This window comes from Salvelinus fontinalis, chromosome 1 (genome assembly GCF_029448725.1).
Source record: "Salvelinus fontinalis isolate EN_2023a chromosome 1, ASM2944872v1, whole genome shotgun sequence".
Lineage (NCBI taxonomy): Eukaryota > Metazoa > Chordata > Actinopteri > Salmoniformes > Salmonidae > Salvelinus > Salvelinus fontinalis.
In genome coordinates, this window is record NC_074665.1 from 2,226,327 (window position 1) to 2,250,945 (window position 24,619).

General features: G+C 46.7%; 2 protein-coding genes across 2 annotated transcripts in view; both read left to right on the top strand.

Moving 5' to 3' along the window:
• The window catches only part of LOC129863486 (guanine nucleotide-binding protein G(I)/G(S)/G(O) subunit gamma-4), a 63,059-nt gene extending 44,817 nt beyond the window's left edge, over positions 1-18,242 (top strand). Inside the window, exon 3 of the mRNA XM_055935554.1 lies at positions 16,821-18,242. Within this exon, the coding sequence (XP_055791529.1) occupies positions 16,821-16,949 (129 nt within the window). The 3' untranslated portion in view covers positions 16,950-18,242. The remainder of the gene's footprint in view (positions 1-16,820) is intronic.
• Positions 18,243-23,504: 5,262 nt separating this feature from the next.
• The window catches only part of b3galnt2 (beta-1,3-N-acetylgalactosaminyltransferase 2), a 55,741-nt gene continuing 54,626 nt past the window's right edge, over positions 23,505-24,619 (top strand). The window contains exon 1 of the mRNA XM_055935666.1: positions 23,505-23,771. Within this exon, the coding sequence (XP_055791641.1) occupies positions 23,669-23,771 (103 nt within the window). The 5' untranslated portion in view covers positions 23,505-23,668. The remainder of the gene's footprint in view (positions 23,772-24,619) is intronic.

The following is a 24,619-nucleotide window of genomic DNA, read 5'->3' on the forward strand; positions in this document are numbered from 1 at the left end:
CTAACCTCCTGTCCAGTGGACTATAACCCTCCTCTACCCTCCTGTCCAGTGGACTATAACCCTCCTCTAACCTCCTGTCCAGTGGACTATAACCCTCCTCTAACCTCCTGTCCAGTGGACTATAACCCTCCTCTAACCTCCTGTCCAGTGGACTATAACCCTCCTGTCCAGTGGACTATAACCCTCCTGTCCAGTGGACTATAACCCTCCTGTCCAGTGGACTATAACCCTCCTGTCCAGTGGACTATAACCCTCCTCTAACCTCCTGTCCAGTGGACTATAACCCTCCTCTAACCTCCTGTCCAGTGGACTATAACCCTCCTCTAACCTCCTGTCCAGTGGACTATAACCCTCCTGTCCAGTGGACTATAACCCTCCTGTCCAGTGGACTATAACCCTCCTGTCCAGTGGACTATAACCCTCCTCTAACCTCCTGTCCAGTGGACTATAACCCTCCTGTCCAGTGGACTATAACCCTCCTCTAACCTCCTGTCCAGTGGACTATAACCCTCCTCTAACCTCCTGTCCAGTGGACTATAACCCTCCTCTACCCTCCTGTCCAGTGGACTATAACCCTCCTGTCCAGTGGACTATAACCCTCCTGTCCAGTGGACTATAACCCTCCTCTAACCTCCTGTCCAGTGGACTATAACCCTCCTCTAACCTCCTGTCCAGTGGACTATAACCCTCCTCTAACCTCCTGTCCAGTGGACTATAACCCTCCTGTCCAGTGGACTATAACCCTCCTCTAACCTCCTGTCCAGTGGACTATAACCCTCCTCTAACCTCCTGTCCAGTGGACTATAACCCTCCTCTAACCTCCTGTCCAGTGGACTATAACCCTCCTGTCCAGTGGACTATAACCCTCCTGTCCAGTGGACTATAACCCTCCTGTCCAGTGGACTATAACCCTCCTCTACCCTCCTGTCCAGTGGACTATAACCCTCCTGTCCAGTGGACTATAACCCTCCTGTCCAGTGGACTATAACCCTCCTCTAACCTCCTGTCCAGTGGACTATAACCCTCCTCTAACCTCCTGTCCAGTGGACTATAACCCTCCTCTAACCTCCTGTCCAGTGGACTATAACCCTCCTGTCCAGTGGACTATAACCCTCCTCTAACCTCCTGTCCAGTGGACTATAACCCTCCTGTCCAGTGGACTATAACCCTCCTGTCCAGTGGACTATAACCCTCCTGTCCAGTGGACTATAACCCTCCTGTCCAGTGGACTATAACCCTCCTGTCCAGTGGACTATAACCCTCCTGTCCAGTGGACTATAACCCTCCTGTCCAGTGGACTATAACCCTCCTCTAACCTCCTGTCCAGTGGACTATAACCCTCCTGTCCAGTGGACTATAACCCTCCTGTCCAGTGGACTATAACCCTCCTGTCCAGTGGACTATAACCCTCCTGTCCAGTGGACTATAACCCTCCTCTAACCTCCTGTCCAGTGGACTATAACCCTCCTGTCCAGTGGACTATAACCCTCCTGTCCAGTGGACTATAACCCTCCTCTAACCTCCTGTCCAGTGGACTATAACCCTCCTGTCCAGTGGACTATAACCCTCCTCTAACCTCCTGTCCAGTGGACTATAACCCTCCTCTAACCTCCTGTCCAGTGGACTATAACCCTCCTCTAACCTCCTGTCCAGTGGACTATAACCCTCCTGTCCAGTGGACTATAACCCTCCTGTCCAGTGGACTATAACCCTCCTGTCCAGTGGACTATAACCCTCCTCTAACCTCCTGTCCAGTGGACTATAACCCTCCTGTCCAGTGGACTATAACCCTCCTGTCCAGTGGACTATAACCCTCCTGTCCAGTGGACTATAACCCTCCTCTAACCTCCTGTCCAGTGGACTATAACCCTCCTGTCCAGTGGACTATAACCCTCCTCTACCCTCCTGTCCAGTGGACTATAACCCTCCTGTCCAGTGGACTATAACCCTCCTGTCCAGTGGACTATAACCCTCCTCTAACCTCCTGTCCAGTGGACTATAACCCTCCTCTAACCTCCTGTCCAGTGGACTATAACCCTCCTCTAACCTCCTGTCCAGTGGACTATAACACTCCTGTCCAGTGGACTATAACCCTCCTCTAACCCTCCTGTCCAGTGGACTATAACCCTCCTCTAACCTCCTGTCCAGTGGACTATAACCCTCCTGTCCAGTGGACTATAACCCTCCTCTACCCTCCTGTCCAGTGGACTATAACCCTCCTCTAACCTCCTGTCCAGTGGACTATAACCCTCCTGTCCAGTGGACTATAACCCTCCTGTCCAGTGGACTATAACCCTCCTCTAACCTCCTGTCCAGTGGACTATAACCCTCCTCTAACCTCCTGTCCAGTGGACTATAACCCTCCTCTAACCTCCTGTCCAGTGGACTATAACCCTCCTGTCCAGTGGACTATAACCCTCCTGTCCAGTGGACTATAACCCTCCTGTCCAGTGGACTATAACCCTCCTGTCCAGTGGACTATAACCCTCCTCTAACCTCCTGTCCAGTGGACTATAACCCTCCTGTCCAGTGGACTATAACCCTCCTCTAACCTCCTGTCCAGTGGACTATAACCCTCCTGTCCAGTGGACTATAACCCTCCTGTCCAGTGGACTATAACCCTCCTCTAACCTCCTGTCCAGTGGACTATAACCCTCCTGTCCAGTGGACTATAACCCTCCTGTCCAGTGGACTATAACCCTCCTGTCCAGTGGACTATAACCCTCCTCTAACCTCCTGTCCAGTGGACTATAACCCTCCTCTAACCTCCTGTCCAGTGGACTATAACCCTCCTGTCCAGTGGACTATAACCCTCCTGTCCAGTGGACTATAACCCTCCTGTCCAGTGGACTATAACCCTCCTGTCCAGTGGACTATAACCCTCCTGTCCAGTGGACTATAACCCTCCTCTAACCTCCTGTCCAGTGGACTATAACCCTCCTCTAACCTCCTGTCCAGTGGACTATAACCCTCCTCTAACCTCCTGTCCAGTGGACTATAACCCTCCTCTAACCTCCTGTCCAGTGGACTATAACCCTCCTGTCCAGTGGACTATAACCCTCCTGTCCAGTGGACTATAACCCTCCTGTCCAGTGGACTATAACCCTCCTCTAACCTCCTGTCCAGTGGACTATAACCCTCCTCTAACCTCCTGTCCAGTGGACTATAACCCTCCTGTCCAGTGGACTATAACCCTCCTCTACCTCCTGTCCAGTGGACTATAACCCTCCTGTCCAGTGGACTATAACCCTCCTGTCCAGTGGACTATAACCCTCCTGTCCAGTGGACTATAACCCTCCTCTAACCTCCTGTCCAGTGGACTATAACCCTCCTGTCCAGTGGACTATAACCCTCCTGTCCAGTGGACTATAACCCTCCTCTAACCTCCTGTCCAGTGGACTATAACCCTCCTCTAACCTCCTGTCCAGTGGACTATAACCCTCCTCTAACCTCCTGTCCAGTGGACTATAACCCTCCTCTACCTCCTGTCCAGTGGACTATAACCCTCCTCTAACCTCCTGTCCAGTGGACTATAACCCTCCTGTCCAGTGGACTATAACCCTCCTCTACCCTCCTGTCCAGTGGACTATAACCCTCCTCTAACCCTCCTGTCCAGTGGACTATAACCCTCCTCTAACCTCCTGTCCAGTGGACTATAACCCTCCTGTCCAGTGGACTATAACCCTCCTGTCCAGTGGACTATAACCCTCCTGTCCAGTGGACTATAACCCTCCTCTACCCTCCTGTCCAGTGGACTATAACCCTCCTCTAACCTCCTGTCCAGTGGACTATAACCCTCCTCTACCCTCCTGTCCAGTGGACTATAACCCTCCTCTAACCTCCTGTCCAGTGGACTATAACCCTCCTGTCCAGTGGACTATAACCCTCCTGTCCAGTGGACTATAACCCTCCTGTCCAGTGGACTATAACCCTCCTGTCCAGTGGACTATAACCCTCCTCTAACCTCCTGTCCAGTGGACTATAACCCTCCTCTAACCTCCTGTCCAGTGGACTATAACCCTCCTCTAACCTCCTGTCCAGTGGACTATAACCCTCCTGTCCAGTGGACTATAACCCTCCTGTCCAGTGGACTATAACCCTCCTCTAACCTCCTGTCCAGTGGACTATAACCCTCCTGTCCAGTGGACTATAACCCTCCTCTAACCTCCTGTCCAGTGGACTATAACCCTCCTCTAACCTCCTGTCCAGTGGACTATAACCCTCCTCTAACCTCCTGTCCAGTGGACTATAACCCTCCTGTCCAGTGGACTATAACCCTCCTGTCCAGTGGACTATAACCCTCCTCTAACCTCCTGTCCAGTGGACTATAACCCTCCTCTAACCTCCTGTCCAGTGGACTATAACCCTCCTCTAACCTCCTGTCCAGTGGACTATAACCCTCCTGTCCAGTGGACTATAACCCTCCTCTAACCTCCTGTCCAGTGGACTATAACCCTCCTCTAACCTCCTGTCCAGTGGACTATAACCCTCCTCTAACCTCCTGTCCAGTGGACTATAACCCTCCTGTCCAGTGGACTATAACCCTCCTGTCCAGTGGACTATAACCCTCCTCTAACCTCCTGTCCAGTGGACTATAACCCTCCTGTCCAGTGGACTATAACCCTCCTGTCCAGTGGACTATAACCCTCCTCTAACCTCCTGTCCAGTGGACTATAACCCTCCTCTAACCTCCTGTCCAGTGGACTATAACCCTCCTCTAACCTCCTGTCCAGTGGACTATAACCCTCCTCTAACCTCCTGTCCAGTGGACTATAACCCTCCTCTAACCTCCTGTCCAGTGGACTATAACCCTCCTCTAACCTCCTGTCCAGTGGACTATAACCCTCCTCTAACCTCCTGTCCAGTGGACTATAACCCTCCTCTAACCTCCTGTCCAGTGGACTATAACCCTCCTCTAACCTCCTGTCCAGTGGACTATAACCCTCCTGTCCAGTGGACTATAACCCTCCTCTAACCTCCTGTCCAGTGGACTATAACCCTCCTCTAACCTCCTGTCCAGTGGACTATAACCCTCCTCTAACCTCCTGTCCAGTGGACTATAACCCTCCTCTACCCTCCTGTCCAGTGGACTATAACCCTCCTGTCCAGTGGACTATAACCCTCCTCTAACCTCCTGTCCAGTGGACTATAACCCTCCTCTAACCTCCTGTCCAGTGGACTATAACCCTCCTCTAACCTCCTGTCCAGTGGACTATAACCCTCCTCTAACCTCCTGTCCAGTGGACTATAACCCTCCTCTAACCTCCTGTCCAGTGGACTATAACCCTCCTCTAACCTCCTGTCCAGTGGACTATAACCCTCCTCTAACCCTCCTGTCCAGTGGACTATAACCCTCCTGTCCAGTGGACTATAACCCTCCTCTAACCTCCTGTCCAGTGGACTATAACCCTCCTCTAACCTCCTGTCCAGTGGACTATAACCCTCCTGTCCAGTGGACTATAACCCTCCTGTCCAGTGGACTATAACCCTCCTGTCCAGTGGACTATAACCCTCCTCTAACCTCCTGTCCAGTGGACTATAACCCTCCTGTCCAGTGGACTATAACCCTCCTCTAACCTCCTGTCCAGTGGACTATAACCCTCCTCTAACCTCCTGTCCAGTGGACTATAACCCTCCTCTACCCTCCTGTCCAGTGGACTATAACCCTCCTGCAGTGGACTATAACCCTCCTGTCCAGTGGACTATAACCCTCCTCTAACCTCCTGTCCAGTGGACTATAACCCTCCTATAACCTCCTGTCCAGTGGACTATAACCCTTCTCTAACCTCCTGTCCAGTGGACTATAACCCTCCTGTCCAGTGGACTATAACCCTCCTCTAACCTCCTGTCCAGTGGACTATAACCCTCCTCTAACCTCCTGTCCAGTGGACTATAACCCTCCTCTAACCTCCTGTCCAGTGGACTATAACCCTCCTGTCCAGTGGACTATACCCCTCCTGTCCAGTGGACTATAACCCTCCTCTACCCTCCTGTCCAGTGGACTATAACCCTCCTGTCCAGTGGACTATAACCCTCCTGTCCAGTGGACTATAACCCTCCTCTAACCTCCTGTCCAGTGGACTATAACCCTCCTCTAACCTCCTGTCCAGTGGACTATAACCCTCCTCTAACCTGCTGTCCAGTGGACTATAACCCTCCTCTAACCTCCTGTCCAGTGGACTATAACCCTCCTCTAACCTCCTGTCCAGTGGACTATAACCCTCCTCTAACCTCCTGTCCAGTGGACTATAACCCTCCTCTAACCTCCTGTCCAGTGGACTATAACCCTCCTCTAACCTCCTGTCCAGTGGACTATAACCCTCCTCTAACCTCCTGTCCAGTGGACTATAATCCTCCTCTAACCTCCTGTCCAGTGGACTATAACCCTCCTGTCCAGTGGACTATAACCCTCCTCTAACCTCCTGTCCAGTGGACTATAACCCTCCTCTACCCTCCTGTCCAGTGGACTATAACCCTCCTCTAACCTCCTGTCCAGTGGACTATAACCCTCCTCTACCCTCCTGTCCAGTGGACTATAACCCTCCTGTCCAGTGGACTATAACCCTCCTCTAACCTCCTGTCCAGTGGACTATAACCCTCCTCTAACCTCCTGTCCAGTGGACTATAACCCTCCTCTAACCTCCTGTCCAGTGGACTATAACCCTCCTCTAACCTCCTGTCCAGTGGACTATAACCCTCCTCTAACCTCCTGTCCAGTGGACTATAACCCTCCTCTAACCTCCTGTCTAGTTGACTATAACCCTCCTCTAACCCTCCTGTCCAGTGGATTATAACCCTCCTGTCCAGTGGACTATAACCCTCCTCTAACCTCCTGTCCAGTGGACTATAACCCTCCTGTCCAGTGGACTATAACCCTCCTGTCCAGTGGACTATAACCCTCCTCTAACCTCCTGTCCAGTGGACTATAACCCTCCTCTAACCTCCTGTCCAGTGGACTATAACCCTCCTGTCCAGTGGACTATAACCCTCCTCTAACCTCCTGTCCAGTGGACTATAACCCTCCTGTCCAGTGGACTATAACCCTCCTCTAACCTCCTGTCCAGTGGACTATAACCCTTCTCTAACCTCCTGTCCAGTGGACTATAACCCTCCTCTAACCTCCTGTCCAGTGGACTATAACCCTCTACCCTCCTGTCCAGTGGACTATAACCCTCCTCTAACCTCCTGTCCATTGGACTATAACCCTCCTGTCCAGTGGACTATAACCCTCCTGTCCAGTGGACTATAACACTCCTCTAACCTCCTGTCCAGTGGACTATAACCCTCCTGTCCAGTGGACTATAACCCTCCTGTCCAGTGGACTATAACCCTCCTCTACACTCCTGTCCAGTGGTCTATAACCCTCCTGTCCAGTGGACTATAACCCTCCTGTCCAGTGGACTATAACCCTCCTCTACACTCCTGTCCAGTGGACTATAATCCTCCTCTAACCTCCTGTCCAGTGGACTATAACCCTCCTGTCCAGTGGACTATAACCCTCCTCTACCCTCCTGTCCAGTGGACTATAACCCTCCTGTCCAGTGGACTATAACCCTCCTCTAACCTCCTGTCCAGTGGACTATAATCCTCCTCTAACCTCCTGTCCAGTGGACTATAACCCTCCTGTCCAGTGGACTATAACCCTCCTGTCCAGTGGACTATAACCCTCCTCTAACCTCCTGTCCAGTGGACTATAACCCTCCTGTCCAGTGGACTATAACCCTCCTCTAACCTCCTGTCCAGTGGACTATAACCCTCCTCTAACCTCCTGTCCAGTGGACTATAACCCTCCTCTACCCTCCTGTCCAGTGGACTATAACCCTCCTGTCCAGTGGACTATAACCCTCCTCTAACCTCCTGTCCAGTGGACTATAACCCTCCTCTAACCTCCTGTCCAGTGGACTATAACCCTCCTCTACCCTCCTGTCCAGTGGACTATAACCCTCCTGTCCAGTGGACTATAACCCTCCTGTCCAGTGGACTATAACCCTCCTGTCCAGTGGACTATAACCCTCCTGTCCAGTGGACTATAACCCTCCTGTCCAGTGGACTATAACCCTCCTGTCCAGTGGACTATAACCCTCCTCTAACCTCCTGTCCAGTGGACTATAACCCTCCTCTACCCTCCTGTCCAGTGGACTATAACCCTCCTCTAACCTCCTGTCCAGTGGACTATAACCCTCCTCTAACCTCCTGTCCAGTGGACTATAACCCTCCTCTACCCTCCTGTCCAGTGGACTATAACCCTCCTCTAACCTCCTGTCTAGTTGACTATAACCCTCCTCTAACCCTCCTGTCCAGTGGATTATAACCCTCCTGTCCAGTGGACTATAACCCTCCTCTAACCTCCTGTCCAGTGGACTATAACCCTCCTCTAACCTCCTGTCCAGTGGACTATAACCCTCCTCTAACCTCCTGTCCAGTGGACTATAACCCTCCTGTCCAGTGGACTATAACCCTCCTGTCCAGTGGACTATAACCCTCCTCTAACCTCCTGTCCAGTGGACTATAACCCTCCTCTAACCTCCTGTCCAGTGGACTATAACCCTCCTGTCCAGTGGACTATAACCCTCCTCTAACCTCCTGTCCAGTGGACTATAACCCTCCTGTCCAGTGGACTATAACCCTCCTCTACCCTCCTGTCCAGTGGACTATAACCCTCCTCTACCCTCCTGTCCAGTGGACTATAACCCTCCTGTCCAGTGGACTATAACCCTCCTCTAACCTCCTGTCCAGTGGACTATAACCCTCCTCTAACCTCCTGTCCAGTGGACTATAACCCTCCTCTACCCTCCTGTCCAGTGTACTATAACCCTCCTGTCCAGTGGACTATAACCCTCTACCCTCCTGTCCATTGGACTATAACCCTCCTGTCCAGTGGACTATAACCCTCCTCTAACCTCCTGTCCAGTGGACTATAACCCTCTACCCTCCTGTCCAGTGGACTATAACCCTCCTCTAACCTCCTGTCCATTGGACTATAACCCTCCTGTCCAGTGGACTATAACCCTCCTGTCCAGTGGACTATAACCCTCCTCTAACCTCCTGTCCAGTGGACTATAACCCTCCTGTCCAGTGGACTATAACCCTCCTGTCCAGTGGACTATAACCCTCCTCTACACTCCTGTCCAGTGGACTATAATCCTCCTGTCCAGTGGACTATAACCCTCCTGTCCAGTGGACTATAACCCTCCTGTCCAGTGGACTATAACCCTCCTCTACACTCCTGTCCAGTGGACTATAACCCTCCTGTCCAGTGGACTATAACCCTCCTGTCCAGTGGACTATAACCCTCCTCTACACTCCTGTCCAGTGGACTATAATCCTCCTCTAACCTCCTGTCCAGTGGACTATAACCCTCCTGTCCAGTGGACTATAACCCTCCTCTACCCTCCTGTCCAGTGGACTATAACCCTCCTGTCCAGTGGACTATAACCCTCCTGTCCAGTGGACTATAACCCTCCTCTAACCTCCTGTCCAGTGGACTATAACCCTCCTGTCCAGTGGACTATAACCCTCCTCTAACCTCCTGTCCAGTGGACTATAACCCTCCTCTAACCTCCTGTCCAGTGGACTATAACCCTCCTGTCCAGTGGACTATAACCCTCCTCTAACCTCCTGTCCAGTGGACTATAACCCTCCTCTAACCTCCTGTCCAGTGGACTATAACCCTCCTGTCCAGTGGACTATAACCCTCCTCTAACCTCCTGTCCAGTGGACTATAACCCTCCTCTAACCTCCTGTCCAGTGGACTATAACCCTCCTGTCCAGTGGACTATAACCCTCCTCTAACCTCCTGTCCAGTGGACTATAACCCTCCTCTAACCTCCTGTCCAGTGGACTATAACCCTCCTGTCCAGTGGACTATAACCCTCCTCTAACCTCCTGTCCAGTGGACTATAACCCTCCTCTACACTCCTGTCCAGTGGACTATAACCCTCCTCTAACCTCCTGTCCAGTGGACTATAACCCTCCTCTACCCTCCTGTCCAGTGGACTATAACCCTCCTCTACCCTCCTGTCCAGTGGACTATAACCCTCCTGTCCAGTGGACTATAACCCTCCTGTCCAGTGGACTATAACCCTCCTCTAACCTCCTGTCCAGTGGACTATAACCCTCCTGTCCAGTGGACTATAACCCTCCTCTAACCTCCTGTCCAGTGGACTATAACCCTCCTCTACCCTCCTGACCAGTGGACTATAACCCTCCTGTCCAGTGGACTATAACCCTCCTCTAACCTCCTGTCCAGTGGACTATAACCCTCCTGTCCAGTGGACTATAACCCTCCTCTAACCTCCTGTCCAGTGGACTATAACCCTCCTCTACCCTCCTGTCCAGTGGACTATAACCCTCCTGTCCAGTGGACTATAACCCTCCTCTAACCTCCTGTCCAGTGGACTATAACCCTCCTCTAACCTCCTGTCCAGTGGACTATAACCCTCCTCTAACCTCCTGTCCAGTGGACTATAACCCTCCTGTCCAGTGGACTATAACCCTCCTGTCCAGTGGACTATAACCCTCCTCTAACCTCCTGTCCAGTGGACTATAACCCTCCTCTAACCTCCTGTCCAGTGGACTATAACCCTCCTGTCCAGTGGACTATAACCCTCCTCTAACCTCCTGTCCAGTGGACTATAACCCTCCTGTCCAGTGGACTATAACCCTCCTCTAACCTCCTGTCCAGTGGACTATAACCCTCCTCTAACCTCCTGTCCAGTGGACTATAACCCTCTACCCTCCTGTCCATTGGACTATAACCCTCCTGTCCAGTGGACTATAACCCTCCTCTAACCTTGTCATGAATCTTTAGGGTTAGCAGTGTGGTTAATGTTAGGGTTAGCAGTGTGGTTAGGGCTAGCAGTGTGGTTAATGTTAGGGTTAGCAGTGTGGTTAATGTTAGGGTTAGCAGTGTGGTTAAGGTTAGGGTTAGCAGTGTGGTTAATGTTAGGGTTAGCAGTGTGGTTAATGTTAGGGTTAGCAGTGTGGTTAGGGTTAGCAGTGTGGTTAAGGTTAGGGTTAGCAGTGTGGTTAGGGTTAGCAGTGTGGTTAATGTTAGGGTTAGCAGTTTGGTTAGGGTTAGCAGTGTGGTTAAGGTTAGGGCTAGCAGTGTGGTTAAGGTTAGGGTTAGCAGTGTGGTTAAGGTTAGGGTTAGCAGTGTGGTTAAGGTTAGACATTAGGGTTAGCAGTGTGGTTAGGGTTAGACATTAGGGTTAGCAGTGTGGTTAGGGTTAGGGTTAGCAGTGTGGTTAAGGTTAGCAGTGTGGTTAATGTTAGGGTTAGCAGTGTGGTTAGGGTTAGCAGTGTGGTTAAGGTTAGGGTTAGCAGTGTGGTTAGGGTTAGGGTTAGCAGTGTGGTTAAGGTTAGGGTTAGCGGTGTTGTTAGGGTTAGCAGTGTGGTTAATGTTAGGGTTAGCAGTGTGGTTAATGTTAGGGTTAGCAGTGTGGTTAGGGTTAGCAGTGTGGTTAAGGTTAGGGTTAGCAGTGTGGTTAATGTTAGGGTTAGCAGTGTGGTTAAGGTTAGGGTTAGCAGTGTGGTTAGGGTTAGCAGTGTGGTTAGGGTTAGCAGTGTGGTTAGGGTTAAGGTTAGCAGTGTGGTTAGGGTTAGCAGTGTGGTTAAGGTTAGGGTTAGCAGTGTGGTTAGGGTTAGGGTTAGCAGTGTGGTTAAGGTTAGACATTAGGGTTAGCAGTGTGGTTAATGTTAGGGTTAGCAGTGTGGTTAATGTTAGGGTTAGCAGTGTGGTTAGGGTTAGCAGTGTGGTTAAGGTTAGGGTTAGCAGTGTGGTTAATGTTAGGGTTAGCAGTGTGGTTAAGGTTAGGGTTAGCAGTGTGGTTAGGGTTAGCAGTGTGGTTAGGGTTAGGGTTAGCAGTGTGGTTAGGGTTAGGGTTAGCAGTGTGGTTAGGGTTAGCAGTGTGGTTAAGGTTAGGGTTAGCAGTGTGGTTAGGGTTAGGGTTAGCAGTGTGGTTAAGGTTAGACATTAGGGTTAGCAGTGTGGTTAATGTTAGGGTTAGCAGTGTGGTTAAGGTTAGGGTTAGCAGTGTGGTTAAGGTTAGGGTTAGCAGTGTGGTTAGAGTTAGCAGTGTGGTTAAGGTTAGGGTTAGCAGTGTGGTTAGGGTTAGCAGTGTGGTTAGGGTTAGCAGTGTGGTTAGGGTTAGCAGTGTGGTTAGGGTTAGCAGTGTGGTTAGGGTTAGCAGTGTGGTTAGGGTTAGCAGTGTGGTTAATGTTAGGGTTAGCAGTGTGGTTAATGTTAGGGTTAGCAGTGTGGTTAATGTTAGGGTTAGCAGTGTGGTTAGGGTTAGCAGTGTGGTTAGGGTTAGCAGTGTGGTTAAGGTTAGCAGTGTGGTTAAGGTTAGCAGTGTGGTTAGGGTTAGCAGTGTGGTTAGGGTTAGGGTTAAGGTTAGCAGTGTGGTTAAGGTTAGCAGTGTGGTTAGGGTTAAGGTTAGCAGTGTGGTTAAGGTTAGCAGTGTGGTTAAGGTTAGCAGTGTGGTTAGGGTTAGCAGTGTGGTTAGGGTTAGTAGTGTGGTTAGGGTTAGCAGTGTGGTTAGGTTTAGCAGTGTGGTTAGGGTTAGGGTTAGCAGTGTGGTTAATGTTAGGGTTAGCAGTGTGGTTAGGGTTAGCAGTGTGGTTGTTTGTCATGAATCTTTCCTTGGAGGCAGAACTGAGTGAATTCCGCTAGATGGCCCAGCTGCAAAGTCAAAATTGGCTGTATTGTATGTTACTAAAACAAAAATTTGCTTTTTGGTCTTAATTTAAGGTTATGCATTAGGGTTAGCAGTGTGGTTAGGGTTAGCAGTGTGGTTAGGGTTAGCAGTGTGTTTAGGGTTAGCAGTGTGGTTAGGGTTAGCGGTGTGGTTAGGGTTAGCGGTGTGGTTAGGGTTAGCGGTGTGGTTAGGGTTAGCAGTGTGGTTAGGCATTAGGGTTAGCAGTGTGGTTAAGGTTAGGGTTAGCAGTGTGGTTAGGGTTAGCGGTGTGGTTAGGGTTAGCGGTGTGGTTAGGGTTAGCAGTGTGGTTAATGTTAGGGTTAGCAGTGTGGTTAGGGTTAGGGTTAGCAGTGTGGTTAATGTTAGGGTTAGCAGTGAAGTTAGGGTTAGCGGTGTGGTTAGGGTTAGCAGTGTGGTTAGGGTTAGCAGTGTGGTTAGGGTTAGCAGTGTGGTTAGGGTTAGCAGTGTGGTTAGGGTTAGCAGTGTGGTTAGGGTTAGCAGTGTGGTTAGGGTTAGCAGTGTGGTTAGGGTTAGCAGTGTGGTTAGGGTTAGCAGTGTGGTTAGGGTTAGCAGTGTGGTTAAGGTTAGGGTTAGCAGTGTGGTTAAGGTTAGGGTTAGCAGTGTGGTTAAGGTTAGGGTTAGCAGTGTGGTTAAGGTTAGGGTTAGCAGTGTGGTTAGGGTTAGCAGTGTGGTTAAGGTTAGAGTTAGCAGTGTGGTTAAGGTTAGGGTTAGCAGTGTGGTTAAGGTTAGGGTTAGCAGTGTGGTTAGGGTTAGCAGTGTGGTTAGGGTTAGCAGTGTGGTTAGGGTTAGCAGTGTGGTTAGGGTTAGCAATGTGGTTAAGGTTAGGGTTAGCAGTGTGGTTAAGGTTAGGGTTAGCAGTGTGGTTAAGGTTAGGGTTAGCAGTGTGGTTAAGGTTAGGGTTAGCGGTGTGGTTAATGTTAGGGTTAGCAGTGTGGTTAATGTTAGGGTTAGCAGTGTGGTTAAGGTTAGGGTTAGCAGTGTGGTTAATGTTAGGGTTAGCAGTGTGGTTAAGGTTAGGGTTAGCAGTGTGGTTAGGGTTAGCAGTGTGGTTAGGGTTAGCAGTGTGGTTAGGGTTAGCAGTGTGGTTAAGGTTAGGGTTAGCAGTGTGGTTAGGGTTAGCAGTGTGGTTAGGGTTAGCAGTGTGGTTAGGGTTAGCAGTGTGGTTAAGGTTAGGGTTAGCAGTGTGGTTAAGGTTAGGGTTAGCAGTGTGGTTAAGGTTAGGGTTAGCAGTGTGGTTAAGGTTAGGGTTAGCAGTGTGGTTAAGGTTAGGGTTAGCAGTGTGGTTAAGGTTAGACATTAGGGTTAGCAGTGTGGTTAAGGTTAGGGTTAGCAGTGTGGTTAGGGTTAGCAGTGTGGTTAATGTTAGGGTTAGCAGTGTGGTTAATGTTAGGGTTAGCAGTGTGGTTAAGGTTAGGGTTAGCAGTTTGGTTAAGGTTAGGGTTAGCAGGGAGGTTAGGGTTAGCAGTGTGGTTAAGGTTAGACATTAGGGTTAGCAGTGTGGTTAAGGTTAGACATTAGGGTTAGCAGTGTGGTTAAGGTTAGCAGTGTGGTTAAGGTTAAGGTTAGCAGTGTGGTTAATGTTAGGGTTAGCAGTGTGGTTAAGGTTAGGGTTAGCAGTGTGGTTAAGGTTAGGGTTAGCAGTGTGGTTAAGGTTAGGGTTAGCAGTGTGGTTAAGGTTAGGGTTAGCAGTGTGGTTAAGGTTAGGGTTAGCAGTGTGGTTAAGGTTAGGGTTAGCAGTGTGGTTAGGGTTAGCAGTGTGGTTAGGGTTAGCAGTGTGGTTAGGGTTAGCAGTGTGGTTAAGGTTAGGGTTAGCAGTGTGGTTAATGTTAGGGTTAGCAGTGTGGTTAAGGTTAGGGTTAGCAGTGTGGTTAAGGTTAGGGTTAGCAGTGTGGTTAGGGTTAGCAGGGTGGTTAATGTTAGGGTTAGCAGTGTGGTTAAGGTTGGGGTTAGCAGTGTGGTTAGGGTTAGCAGTGTGGTTAGGGTTAGCAGTGTGGTTAGGGTTAGCAGTGTGGTTAAGGTTAGGGTTAGCAGTGTGGTTAATGTTAGCGTTAGCAGTGTGGTTAAGGTTAGGGTTAGCAGTGTGGTTAGGGTTAGCAGTGTGGTTAAGGTTAGGGTTAGCAGTGTGGTTAAGGTTTGGGTTAGCAGTGTGGTTAAGGTTAGACATTAGGGTTAGCAGTGTGGTTAGGGTTAGCAGTGTGGTTAAGGTTAGGGTTAGCAGTGTGGTTAGGGTTAGCAGTGTGGTTAGGGTTAGGGTTAGCAGTGTGGTTGGGATTAGCAGTGTGGTTAATGTTAGGGTTAGCAGTGTGGTTAAGGTTAGGGTTAGCAGTGTGGTTAAGGTTAGGGTTAGCAGTGTGGTTAAGGTTAGGGTTAGCAGTGTGGTTAATGTTAATGTTAGGGTTAGCAGTGTGGTTAAGGTTAGGGTTAGCAGTGTGGTTAAGGTTAGGGTTAGCAGTGTGGTTAAGGTTAGGGTTAGCAGTGTGGTTAAGGTTAGGGTTAGCAGTGTGGTTAATGTTAGGGTTAGCAGTGTGGTTAATGTTAATGTTAGGGTTAGCATTGTGGTTAAGGTTAGGGTTAGCAGTGTGGTTAGGGTTAGCAGTGTGGTTAACGTTAGGGTTAGCAGTGTGGTTAATGTTAGGGTTAGCAGTGTGGTTAAGGTTAGACATTAGGGTTAGCAGTGTGGTTAATGTTAGGGTTAGCAGTGTGGTTAATGTTAGGGTTAGCAGTGTGGTTAAGGTTAGGGTTAGCAGTGTGGTTAAGGTTAGACATTAGGGTTAGCAGTGTGGTTAATGTTAGGGTTAGCAGTGTGGTTAATGTTAGGGTTAGCAGTGTGGTTAAGGTTAGGGTTAGCAGTGTGGTTAGGGTTAGCAGTGTGGTTAAGGTTAGGGTTAGCAGTGTGGTTAATGTTAGGGTTAGCAGTGTGGTTAAGGTTAGACATTAGGGTTAGCTGTGTGGTTAGGGTTAGCAGTGTGGTTAATGTTAGGGTTAGCAGTGTGGTTAATGTTAGGGTTAGCAGTGTGGTTAAGGTTAGGGTTAGCAGTGTGGTTAATGTTAGGGTTAGCAGTGTGGTTAATGTTAGGGTTAGCAGTGTGGTTAGAGTTAAGGTTAGCAGTGTGGTTAATGTTAGGGTTAGCAGTGTGGTTAGGGTTAGCAGTGTGGTTAGGGTTAGCAGTGTGGTTAGGGTTAGGGTTAGCAGTGTGGTTAATGTTAGGGTTAGCAGTGTGGTTAGGGTTAGCAGTGTGGTTAATGTTAGGGTTAGCAGTGTGGTTAGGGTTAGCAGTGTGGTTAGGGTTAGGTATAAGGTTAGCAGTGTGGTTAAGGTTAGCAGTGTGGTTAAGGTTAGCAGTGTGGTTAAGGTTAGCAGTGTGGTTAGGGTTAGCAGTGTGGTTAGGGTTAGCAGTGTGGTTAGGGTTAGCAGTGTGGTTAGGGTTAGCAGTGTGGTTAGGGTTAGCAGTGTGGTTAGGGTTAGCAGTGTGGTTAGGGTTAGCAGTGTGGTTAATGTTAGCAGTGTGGTTAGGGTTAGCAGTGTGGTTAATGTTAGGGTTAGCAGTGTGGTTAGGGTTAGCAGTGTGGTTAAGGTTGGGGTTAGCAGTGTGGTTAGGGTTAGCAGTGTGGTTAGGGTTAGCAGTGTGGTTAGGGTTAGCAGTGTGGTTAAGGTTGGGGTTAGCAGTGTGGTTAATGTTAGGGTTAGCAGTGTGGTTAATGTTAGGGTTAGCAGTGTGGTTAATGTTAGCAGTGTGGTTAGGGTTAGCAGTGTGGTTAGGGTTAGCAGTGTGGTTAAGGTTGGGGTTAGCAGTGTGGTTAATGTTAGGGTTAGCAGTGTGGTTAATGTTAGGGTTAGCAGTGTGGTTAATGTTAGGGTTAGCAGTGTGGTTAATGTTAGCAGTGTGGTTAATGTTAGCAGTGTGGTTAGGGTTAGCAGTGTGGTTAGGGTTAGCAGTGTGGTTAGGGTTAGCAGTGTGGTTAATGTTAGCAGTGTGGTTAATGTTAGCAGTGTGGTTAAGGTTAGAGTTAAGGTTAGGGTTATCACACCTTTTCATTGCTATATCTTTAGCTCTTCTTTTACCATGGCAGAATCCTAACCATAATCCTCCCCCTCCCCAGGTGTCCAAAGCGGCAGCGGACCTGATGGCGTATTGCGACGCCCACATACGTGAGGACCCCCTCATCGTGCCCGTGCCCGCCTCGGAGAACCCCTTCCGGGAGAAGAAGTTATTCTGCACTATCCTCTGATGCCCAGTAGGGGGCAGACCAGCCTTAGGCCGGGCCCTGGTTCAGGCGTGGAATAATGCCTGGCGTCTCCTCTTCTGTCTTCACCGTACCTGAAGCTAACAACACGCTGTGAACGTAACCAGGAAGTGACTGCCCTTTCAGCCTTGTAGTTTTTCAACTTTTAGATTTTTCTTTCTTTTTCTAATGGTCTTCAAGTGCAAAAAAAAACATATGAAAATGTTCTTCATTAAAAAAAAATCTTCATGAAAAGGCATCTGATAGAAGTAAATTCATCCACAAATATAATTAGACATATCACAAATGTTATGATATAATCTTGAAGCCCATTGAAAAGGTGGGGACAGTAAAGTGGAAGAGATCATCCCTTTCACAGTGAACTAACTTTACTACTGCTGGCATACATCTTACTGGCTACTGTTGAATTGAGGTTGCCAGGTACACACTGTTGTCATTGGTCAACTCTGTCCCTAGAGGCTGAAGGGTTGGGTGGGTTTAGATACCTTTTACATCTGGCAACCCAGGGAGCTTGTTTGAGTGTAAAAGTCCCACTCCAGGTATTTGAGAACTTTTCCCTTTGGAAAAATGATATTCCAAGTAATAAATACATTAAAGTACAACAACCAAAATGTTTAAAAGCTAAATGTATTTTTTATTTTATTTTTTATTTTTTACACACAATTGCGAAATTCAAGTAGTTGGTCTAATGCTGCAGTCTGTGATCAGCCTGCCCCCCTTTGCTTGAGGAAACAATAGAGCAGTAATTGAGGACAAAAGAGAGAGGCCCCCCTACTGTCATGAGGATACCTGAAGCACCTTTTGAGATGTACCCTTTGTTAAGTAAATCATGTGATAAATGAGGTTCTAGGGAGACTGGAGTGGGTCTTTAACGTCTCCTGTATCTTTGATAGGTTGGTTATTAGTGTTTTGGTTTGCAAAATTCTGGTAGCTTTCCTCAAAATGTGCAAGTTTTTCCAGAAATCCTGGTTGGAAGATTCCTGGAATTACGAGGGGCAATACGCAGGAAATCAGTAATCCTCCGACAATGATTTCTAGAAAACCAGCGAATTTGGGGAAAGTTCCCAGAATTTTGCAAACTTATTGTTGCTTATTTGTTGGTTGTTAGAGAACAGCCTCGATTAGTGCTTTATGATGATATTTTTTTATTATCAAATGTTTTATTTTCTTTTTATTATGCTAGATCATTTTATTTACATGCCTCAGGAAACAAACAAACCGTGGTATTTTTTTAATTTGATATAGTCGTTCATCTTAAATGTTCTTCGAGTGTATACCCATGATTACATTTACATTTAAACCATGATGTGTATAAAGCATGTTAGTTCCCACTCTCCATTTCTCCATACCCAACATAGCCCCCCCCCCCCCCCCCCCCAACGCCTACCAATCTAACTACCGTTTACTGTAGTATTAAACATATTATTATCTTTCACCACTCGATACGCTGTTCTGTTTTACAATATACACTATTCTGAGTACATACTCGAAACTCTCAACAATCGTGTGCTTTGACATTCAGGAAGAGTGTGGATGTTGTGAATGTGTCTACGAGAACAGAAGTGCATATTTATTCTGTTTTCGGGCTACAGGAACCCTGTGCTCGAGTCCCATCTGTTGATATAGTGTACCACATATCCCTTTCATATACAGACAAATCCCCCTATTTTAAACATGCCAGCTTTTTTATACCAGCTCTTTTGTATATCTGAAAGGGGTAGTGGGTAAAAAACAAGGAGAAATAAAACCCACCTAAAGACCTAGTCGTGATTCCTGCATTTTCACAGCCCCAGTAACCAACATGCAGGTATCAGGTCTCTGTGAATGCTTCTCTGCTTTTTTGGCAGGTAAATTCATTAACACTTCCATTGTTTAACACCTCCCTAACTTGAAATGCAAACAGCCCCCATGGTTTAACCACACTCCCCACCCCTCCGAATTTGCCAGCTACCCACTGATATGTATTAAAGGGGTATACCTGCAGGAAAGTGGTCAATAAGGGGCTGTTTGAAAGGGGCTCATATAAACATTACCTTTTCTTTGTTTTTTACAGGTAATATACCACGTCTTCTGTCTGAAATGGGTAAAATAGTTGTATCTCTATAGAGTGCACTATGGACAGCTGTCAACTCTGGGCCAACACATCTCGTACACACCTGAGCCCCTGTTCACTATGTGTGGTTAGACTCAGGTGTAACATCCAACGAGCAGTGATTCTAACCAGCCAACTAAAAATTAAGACCCATTTTAAAGGCATTATACAGTTATTATACTACATACATATTTAATCTCACCCTTAATAATCCGCATCATATAGGATCTTACTACTGGTGTCCCCCAGGGCTCTCTACTAGGTCCTCTAATATCTCATTACTGGTGTCCCCCAGGGCTCTCTACTAGGTCCTCTAATATCTCATTACTGGTGTCCCCCAGGGCTCTCTACTAGGTCCTCTAATATCTCATTACTGGTGTCCCCCAGGGCTCTATACTAGGTCCTCTAATATCTCATTACTGGTGTCCCCCAGGGCTCTCTACTAGGTCCTCTAATATCTCATTACTGGTGTCCCCCAGGGCTCTCTACTAGGTCCTCTAATGTCTCACTACTGGTGTCCCCCAGGGCTCTGTACTGGGTCCTCTAATATCTCACTACTGGTGTCCCCCAGGGCTCTCTACTAGGTCCTCTTTAGTGTCTCATTACTGGTGTCCCCCAGGGCTCTGTACTAGGTCCTCTTTAGTGTCTCATTACTGGTGTCCCCCAGGGCTCTGATGACAAACCAGTCTATCCTGCTTTAACTGCAGAACATAAACATTTTGCCCAAAGCGCCTGATATATTGAACTTTACTATTTTGACATCACTTTTTCTATGTTGTTTATTCCTTTGTTTTATTATAAACTGCTTCATTTGTTTCCTGAGCCTGTTTCTTTTTCCTATCTATATGTTGCCTGTTCTGTCCTGAGTGAGTGAATGAATGGTTGTGAATGGCAAGTCTTTATACCAAACAGCCAACCAACCCAAGGCCTGCATGTTTCTCTGTGCTCCATCCAGGTCTAGGATTGTTCAATTACGGTAACTTCACCAGGATTCCAGATTTCCTGCTGATTTCGGGAATCTTACAACTTGGATTTCGGGAAAACCTGGGAATTTTGGGAAGGTTACCGGAAATGTCTGACATTCTCTTATTTTGCCGACAGGGTGGAAGTATTTTAGAGGGTGCGTCAGAAATGGCCCCCTATTTCCTATATTAGTGCACTACTTTAGACCAGGGCTCTGGTCAAAATAAGTGCACTATATAGGGAATAGAGTGCCATTTGAGCCAGAGTGCACAGTACAGTCAATCAGTGTGTAAGTTATCAGTGGATGTAGGAGGCCTATTCTCTATGACACTGTCAACCCAAAGGCTTTTATTTTGTTTTCAAAAAGCACAATGTGTCAAAGCATTTCCTGTTCGTGGTGGTAGATACCTATTTAGCACATTTTTACAAAAAAACAAATACAAAAATATTCTTGTTATTAGTTGTATTTATTATTATTATTATTATTATTATTATTATTGTTGTTGTTGTACTATATCTGTAGCACAGCACTGACAATTACAACATCATGGTGTGTAGTGCTACTGATTTGGAGATTGTATGATACTTAGGTTTAAACCGTTTATAAAATGTGTGATTGATACTCCTGAGTATTTTTTTTAACAATAACTAATATAAGGGTCTGTTTACATGTTATATGATCCCTTTTTATGGTTCAGGTTTCATCTGCTTCAACACTTTACATTCTGTAAATAATCAAATTAAAACGTTTTTGTTTAGGCTTGCAAAATTCAAATAACTTTTTCAAAAATCTCACGTTTTCCCAGAAGTCCCGGTTGTAAAATTCACAAAAGTAGGAGGGAATAAGCAGCAAATACAGACTACTTTGCAAGGATTTCAGGAAAATCTGGGAATTTTTGGAAAGTTACCGGAATTTTGCAACTTTGTTGTTGTTGCTGTTGGTACTTTACAGTAGTAGCCTAGTGTTTCCTCATTAGGTATCATACATCTTTCCTAGCCTGCGTTACCAGTCTGTTTGTGCCATCCTGCCACTCTTTGGTACCCAAGCTACACAATTCCTTGAACTGTCCTAGAACTGTCACTGAAACCAGATATTGGACTTAACTCAGACTTTAGTTGTGTTTGTGTGAACTCTTCAGGGTCTCTAATCCAACAGACCTCAGTTAAAAGGGTGGTGCCAAATCTGGACATGAAACATGGGCTAAGTGCCAAATGGCACCATATTCCCTACAATAGTGCACTACTTTAGACCAGAGCCCTGTGTAGTGTCCTATGGGCCCGGGCCAAAATAGTGCACTATAAAGGGAGTAGGGTGCCATCTGGGACATACACATGGATTTCGTGTCTCAAACGTGAACTTTGCACGGATTTATTTCTGACTGAGGAGTCTTATGATGAGAAATATTGCCTATTTTTAATGTCTTTGTTCCAAATGGTACCTTATTCCCTATGGGCCCTGGTCAAAAGCAGAGGACTATAAAGGGAATCGAGTGCCGTTTAGGATCCAACAATGTATAGATGATGGGTGCTTTACTTAATGCACATATTGTGTAGAGGTTTGGTTGCTTTACTTAAGGTTGTGTAGACGCGCAGCTGTACAAATCAATGGAATTACTTATTTAAAAAAAAAAAAAATGTAGAAATGAATTGCAGGCTTTGTATTAACCCCCTAGCTGGATCAACATGAATTAAAGGAAATGGAAACCCAAGTGGTCTGTGGTCCCTTTTTCTATATATATATTTTATTATTTAAATTCATGCACAGTACCAGTCAAAAGTCTGGACACACCTACTCATTCAAGGGGTTTTCTTTATTTTTTACTATTTTCCACATTGTAGAATACTAGTGAAGACATCAAAACTATGAAATAACACATATGGAATCATGAAATAACCAAAAAAAGTATTAAACAAATCAAAATATATTTTATAGTTGAGATTCTTCAAAGTAGCCACGCTTTGCCTTGATGACAGCTTTGCACACTTGTGGCATTCTCTCAACCAGCTTCATGAGGTAGTCACCTGGAATACATTTCAATTAACAGATGTGCCTTGTTAAATGTTAATTTGTGGAATGTCTTTCCTTCTTAATGTGTTTGAGCCAATCAGTTGTGTTGTGACAAGGTAGGGGTGGTATACAGAAGACAGCCCCATTTGGTAAAAGACCAAGTCCATATTATGGCAAGAACAGCTCAAATAAGCAAAGAGAAATGACAGTCCATCATTACTTTAAGACATGAAGGTCAGTCAATGCGGAAAACTTCAAGAACTTTGAACGTTACTTCAAGTGCAGTCCAAAAACCATTAAGCGCTATGATGAAACTGGCTCTCATGAGGACGGCCACAGGAAAGGAAGACCCAGAGTTACCTCTGCTGCAGAGGATAAGTTCATTAGAGTTACCAGCCTCAGAAATTGCAGAGTTCAAGTAACAGACGCATGTCAACATCAACTGTTCAGAGGAGACTGGGTGAATCAGGCCTTCATGGTTGAATTGCTGCAAAGAAACCACTACTAAAGGACACCAATAAGAAGAGACTTGCTTGGGCCAAGAAACACGAGCAATGAACATTAGACCGGTGGAAATCTGTCCTTTGGTCAAATTAGTCTAAATTTGAGATATTTGGTTCCAACCGCCGTGTCTTTGTGAGATGCAGAGTAGGTGAACGGATGATCCCCACATGTGTGGTTCGTAACATGAAGCATGGAGGAGGAGGTGTGGGGGTGCTTTTCTGGTTACACTGTCTGTGATTTATTTAGAATTCAAGGCACACTTAAACAGCATGGCTACCACAGCATTCTGCAGCGATACGCCATCCCATCTGGTTTGGGCTTAGTGGGACTATCATTTGTTTTTCAACAGGACAATGACCCAAAACACACCTCCAGGCTGTGTAAGGGTTATTTGACCAAGGAGAGTGATGGAGTGCTGCATCAGATGACCTGGCCTCCACAATCACTCCTGACCTTAATCCAATTGAGATGGTTTGGGATGAGTTGGACCGCAGAGTGAAGGAAAAGCAGCCAACAAGTGATCAGTATATGTGGGAAGACTGTTGGAAAAGCATTCCAGGTGAAGCAGGTTGAGAATGCAACGGGTGGCTGCTTTGAAGAATCTAAAATATATTTTGATTTGTTTAACACTTGTTTTGGTTACTACATGATTCCATATGTGTTATTTCATAGTGTTGATGTCTTCACTATTATTCAACAATGTAGAAAATAGTAAAAATAAAGAACAACCCTGAATGAGTAGGTGTGTCCAACATTTGACTGGTACCGTATATACATGTAACAATACTAGCATTGCTTAAAGATCAGTAATAGCCTACTACTACTGTATGTTGAAATCTCAATGATAAAATAGGACCGCTCCCAGTTGCGCAAATATTTTGTTGTTTTAGCGACCTGTGGCGTAATGACTACAGTACTTCATATCCCAGAAAACATAGCGGTTCGATGTCTACACTTCCATTGGTTGAATGACCATCGTCATCAGAACAGGAGCGAGGCAGACATGTGACATTTAGCACAGAAATGTACAAGAGGCACATACCGTTTCATGCTACACACAGATAACAACACACCACTACCGGACCCAGTTTATAGCCTACTCGTTAACCGTTGGAATCTCCACCGAGCGATCCGTCCATGCGAAGCCTAGTCTTGCTTCTAGTTCCGTGTGTTGTCGCGGTAGTGGTGCACTTCTGGTTGTGGACAAACAGAGCGACCATCTCGTTGGAGAAAGATTATGGTACTGTAATATTTTCATTGTGTCAACTTTTTGTCTAGCTGTGTTGAAACCGCTCATTGGATTATACATTGTTTAGTTGGACTAGAAAAGTATAAGAATATACTGAAAATGTTTATACTGTATTTTGTCTCCTGGATTTCGGGACCACGTCTTTATAACAATTAATTAGTGATGAGACCAGAATCACACTCACGAAATAAAAGGTTCCTGGAGTATCCTTTAGGGGTTCTTTACATTGAAACTGTGGGGGAACACCGATAAGTTTGGGGTTAACTACCCCCCCCCCCCCCCCCCCCTCGCCTATGTATAATTGTTGATAATAATAATACGCACAACACCATATTTTAGTTCTCCCTTTTTTTATTGTTTTCTGCCACTAAAATAATAATCACAATATGAGGTAAATTCCCAGTAGAGCCTCAAGTCTACTGGGTATATCCTCTGCCGTGTTTGATGTTAATGTTCTCCGTATCCATAGCCAGAATGATTTTTGCAGTGCATGGTAATTGAACAGGTTTCCTGTTTCTCTATTCGTCAGAGGTGTAGGGAAGGAGAAGTCTGTCAATTCTAAAAATAGTAATTCTACAGATGTTTAACAAAACATGCACACAACAGTATTCATACCTTGGTTTTTGTGGTGAATGTGAAACAGTTTTGATCATGGTCTTTATACACATCCTTGACCATAATGTAGAGGCCTTATGGGATTTTAATTAAAGAGGTGAGGATGGTAAATGTGATCTGCAGACCAATAGACATACCTTAGTATGCCTCCTCGTGTCTGTAGGTATACAGACAAGTGAGCCGTTCAGTCATCTGCTCCCAATACAGCTAGCCTTCAACATATT